The following is a 5,137-nucleotide window of genomic DNA, read 5'->3' as shown; positions in this document are numbered from 1 at the left end:
AAGAGTAAGGGAGAGATTAAAAGCCCACATTCAAATTCCCTTCAAATCCCCCAATCAAAAAGCACCTTGGCAGCAGCACAGGCACAGTGCACCACCCGTGGGGACAGCACCATGGGCTCCGTGATGGCAGCTGCTGCTGGGTAATGCCTGTAGTCCTGGTCCTGCCTGGGCCTGGCTTTGGGCAGTGGTTTACATCCACTGCCAGGCACACCTCACCTCCTCTGTGGGGGTAAGACTGAGCACAGCTTGACTCAGGTGACTTGTCCCGGCTTAATCCACTTAGAAAGTTCTCCTCTGCCTTCCCCCTGGCTGCTTGTAATGTTTTGGAAACAGCCAAGGCATCATCAAAGAGCCCAGTGCAAGCCATGAAAAGGCTGCCAGTGATTTCCCTCAGCCTCGAACAGTGCCTCTCACAGCTTTGTTAACCCTTCCCAGGGTCCCCATAAGTTCTTCAGTAGTCCAAGACTCTGGTTTTCAAAGTTACTGGGGGTATGAAGGCACTAAAAAACTCTCATGGGTACTCCCCCTTGGAAAATCCACCCTGAGACCATGTCTTGATAAACGTTGCTTCACGGCTTTCTCAAGCAGTTGTGGATTGTGTCAGGAGACATCTCCTCCTCTGCTTCCCTACTCCCTGCCATCCTGTCACCTTTTCCAGTGCACCCTGCAAGGCAGGGACACACACACACCCCGTTCGGAGAGGAGAGCACCTGCACGCAGTCTTGCATCAGCCAGGCTGAGGGTGTGAGGTCCGTCCGTCCATCCATCCATCCATCCATCCATCCATCCATCCATCCATCCATCCGTCCATCCGTCCGTCCATCCATCCATCCATCCATCCATCCATCCATCCTTCCATCCACCCACCCATCCGTCCATCCATCCATCCATCCATCCATCCGTCCATCCATCCATCCATCCATCATCACTGCAGTCTGCCAGGGAGGCACCATGCCTGGCTGGAGGTCGGCTCAGCTCAGCGAGTCCCTGAACACGGTCAGGTTGTGCTCCTGGATGTGCTGCAGCAGGACTTGTGCCCGCCTGTCAATGGTCCGAAGAAGGGGCCTCAGGCCCTCAGCACCACCCTGGCTCTCCCACAGCTCCTGATCCAGGCGCAGGGACTCCAGCAGAAGGCTCTGCAACCTGCCTGACCGCAGCGTGGCCACTGCTGCCTCCGGGAAGCTGCAGCAGGGTAGCGGGAGAGAGAAGGGAAGGGGTTACCCGGGGGCAGCAAGGCATCCCCGCAGAAGCCACCCTGATGTTTCCAGAAGAAATGTGTGACCACCCAGAGGAACAAAGGATGAGGAGCCTCCTGCTTATATCTCTGCCCATGGCGAGTGTGTGGGACGGCTCCACCAGAAATGGATCCAAATGAGCTCCAAACCCAGGGGCTGATAGGATGCCAAATGCCTAATGGGCAATGAGGCGAGAAATGCTGAAATACCTAATTATTTGTTATTTTTGTGCGGCTGCCAATTATAGAAGGGAAAGTAGGCTTGGGAGACTGTCGTCAGCCACCCAGAGCAGGATGAAGAGCCAGTTTCAGGGCAGGGGAACCTGTGATGGGTTCGTAAGCCCACCCACCCATTCATCCTGGGTTGGGAGTGACCCCACTTCCCAGGGGTGCTTGGTGGGGAGGCCAGGAGTGGCAGAAAGGCATGCACATAGGCATGTCCATCACATGTCCATGCACATGTCCATCACTTGTGTGCAGGCTCAGCCTTCACCCTGGACATGCCCGAAGGATGGTGCACATCACCCTTCCTACCTGTCTATGCCTTGCAGGAGCCTGAAGTTGAGCTTCCCCTCAGGGTGTTGTGGCCTGCCTGCGTTGTCGATGAAGACCAGGTGGGACGGCATGCTCTTCCTCACCTGGCAGCAGGATGGGAAGGAGAAGCCCACTCACTGTGGGGAGTCACCCATTTGGGTGTTTAGGCTAGTTTTTTAATGCATCGAATAATCCTGAGAGCTTCTGGGAGCCCGTAGCTGCCAAAGCCCAGGTCCCTCAAGGATGCACCTCCCACCACAACACCATAGGACCTACACCCCCCCCTTGCTGCAACGTCACCTGCAAAGTGATTAACCTTCATCTGAACCCAGAGCAGCCCCTGGGGAGTGTGGGGACGTACCAGGATGTGGACCAAGACCAGCTCCGCTGGGTTTCGGCACTTCTCGTGGAGCATCTCCTCCACGCAGGGCTCAGAGGGATCAGGCTGAAACCCACAGCAGTAGCGGTCCAGGCGGTCATGAACCTGCAGGAGACATGTGGGGACCTTAGCAGGAACAGGCACCTGGGGCAAGGTGTTCCAGTTGTGAACTTTTCTCTCTCAGAGGAAAATACAAAGTTTCTAAGGATCCTCAATAGACATGAAATGGAAAAGCTGCACACAACAGTGAGTGAGAGACCAGCAGGGAAGCATTCAGAAGCTGAGCTGACTTGCAAAGCCTCCCTGGCTTGGGGAAGAGACCAAGAAAGGTGACGGTGACAGGCTTTCCTGAGCAAATGGGTCATGCTTCCAGCTGAAGTCCCAAGAAAGGTGACGGTGACAGGCTTTCCTGATGGAGCTCAGCTCTGGTACTTCCACGCTCTGTATTTGCATGGAGCAAATGGGTCATGCTTCCAGCTGAAGGGAAGACATACACAGTGATGAATGTAGAAAAACCCAAGAAAACATGGGCCCTGAAACCTCAAAAAGAGATTTTTTTTCATTAGGCTGAGTCTTGGTGCACTGGACAACAGTTTCATCTGGCTTCTGGCTCATATAAACCTTTTCATCTATCCCTACTGGCAACCTGAGCAGCTGTCAGTGGAAAGAAGATGAATGGAAAAGGATCTGTAAGGGGAAAAAATGATCTGTGTGTTATCCAGAGCATGCCTGACATTTAAGTTAGGCCATGGTGACTTGTTTTAACTACATTTGTGTTTAATTATTTGCAAGCACTGCTCAGGCTTCACATTGTTGTGGCTGCCAAGTCCCACCCTCCTTCCCACCACAAAACCCTGCAGACACCCTGAAGCTGCTTAGCAGCCTCCAGTGTTTCACCCGCACACTTAGAGAGATAAGGGACTTTTAAAATAATTTCTGTCAGACCCAGCTTCAATAACTCTCCTTGGTATTCACAAATCTTCCTCATCTTCATCAGAAGGAGCCAGTGCATCCTTTGAGATGGTCTGTGGGGCAGACTGGACCTTGCTGGCTGTCAACAACCCTCCCCATGGCTGCATGCTCTCATGGCTGGGCAGGGGGGCTGCCTCACTGCCTGCAGCACTGGAGGTCTGTTTGAAACATTACAGGAAAAAAACATCTCATCTATATAAAATATATATATATATTTAAAATATCTCCTTTAAATATATATAAATATATATAAAATAAATCCATTTTCCAGTTGGAGTGCAAAGGCATCTGACTCATTGGTTTGCTCAGGGTTGCTGGTGCTGACCTGGGAGCCAGGGCTCAGGGTGCAGAACAGCTCCTGGAGCTGCCAGGAGGGTCTTGAGTGAGCCCAGGAAGACATACAGATGCTGCCTGGATGGAAATCAAGTGGCTCATTGCTTATTCCTTCACCCTGATAATTATCAAGACTTGACAGAGAGCTCAATCTGAACCCAAACATTAATCAAGCACTGGAGAAGATGCTGCAGGAAACACAAGGTTTGATTTCCATAGCCATTATATTCATAATTCTTCAAGAAGAAAGATTAGTCCCACACCAGAGACCCTCACAGAATCCCTCTGTTTCCTGAGGTTTAAAGAAGCCCTTGGCTCAGCATTTCTCCATTGGGAGATACACCAGTTAAGAGCTTGAGTGTCTTTTGACACAAAACACATTAAAATGAAAGAAAACATCACATTTCCTCCACACATCTCCTTGGTCTACCTACTCAAAAGCTCAGCATACCAGTTCCCCTCTCTTCTGCTGCATTGTTTTCTAGGCTGCACAGAAGGTGAAGATAACCTGCGATGACTCACAGAGCCATTAAATGTGCTCAGGCCTCCATTCACCTGCCCATGAGCACCTCTGAAACCAAGGTGGGTCAGTGCTGGATCCACAGAAGTGCAAGATGGGGGCTGGACCTGGTGTCTAAGTGGAGCCATGGAAGATGGACCAGCTGATGGTTGTAGAGACACTGAGAGCACCACTGATGTGTTGAAGAGCCCTCCCTCCCCCTGGCCCCACCCTGGTTGTTCATATTAATCTCTCCTCCCCACAGCCTAAGTGACTCTAATGAACAGGACATTAGATTTCACTGCTGGAACATAAATACATAAGCCACACTGTCTCCCATCCAAGCTCAAACCCTGTGAGAAGCTCCCCTTCAGCACCTCTTTTATCCCATGGGAAGCCTGGCCATGTCAGAGCACCCCCTTGGGTCCAACCAGCCATTACTCATTTCCAGCCTGGGATGACTTTCCCTAGGGAAACTTCCTTGCCCTTCTCCCAGCTGGGAAGGGGGTGCCACAGGATAGGGATGCAGCTGCAGGGCTTCAGAGTTTATGTATTTTTGGACCTTTTTAAAGCACAGAATAAAGCCATCAACAGCTGCCCCTTTCCACCAGCACTTTGCTCCAGGGAGGTGTGTTCCCTTATGGCAAACACCAAGAGAAACCAATATATAAACAACCAAATTACTGAAAACAAAAACCAAGGTTTCAATGCCAGGGTACAGCAGGGGTCACATCTGCAGCTCCTCCTTCCACAGCAAGTGTTGTGAGGACCTAAGGCAATTTCTGAAGGATGCTATTTCCCTCCTACAACATCCTGCTGACTTGGTGCCTCTTTACCTTTATGTGACTTTTCTGCATGGGAGGATCCCATTGCATTTATTGAAGAAAACCTGTGAATTGCCCTTGGATTTATCATTGCAGTGCTTTGGCCCTCCAAGGGAAAGTCTCTGTAAAACTACATTCTTTCTCCTGGAGACTCAGCCTTTCCATTGCACTCAATGGCATTTTGCCTGGGGAAGGGAAGGGGCTGGTTAATTTTATCATTTCTCTGGCTGTTTCAGCTAAAATATTCCTGAGCACAGCCAGGACTGCTCCACCTCTGCCAGCCACAGTCTGAGGTTATAAAGATCAGTGGTCAGGCTTTGCCAAAAAAAAAAAAAAAAAAAAAAAAAAAAAAAAAAAAAGAA

General features: G+C 50.6%; 1 protein-coding gene across 1 annotated transcript in view; it reads right to left on the bottom strand.

Annotated features, from left to right (window-relative positions):
• Positions 1-971: 971 nt before the first annotated feature.
• FAM198A (family with sequence similarity 198, member A) overlaps positions 972-5,137 on the bottom strand; it is a 13,134-nt gene continuing 8,968 nt past the window's right edge. The window contains exons 3-5 of the mRNA XM_010007609.1: positions 2,130-2,252; positions 1,769-1,872; positions 972-1,182 (exon numbers count right to left, since the gene is read on the bottom strand). Coding sequence (XP_010005911.1) covers positions 972-1,182; positions 1,769-1,872; positions 2,130-2,252 — 438 coding nt within the window. The remainder of the gene's footprint in view (positions 1,183-1,768; positions 1,873-2,129; positions 2,253-5,137) is intronic.

The sequence above is a fragment of the Chaetura pelagica genome, unplaced genomic scaffold (genome assembly GCF_000747805.2).
Source record: "Chaetura pelagica isolate M959 unplaced genomic scaffold, ChaPel_1.0 scaffold10, whole genome shotgun sequence".
NCBI lineage: Eukaryota > Metazoa > Chordata > Aves > Apodiformes > Apodidae > Chaetura > Chaetura pelagica.
Note: the sequence above shows the minus strand (reverse complement) of the source record. Positions and strands in the feature narration are given on the sequence as shown.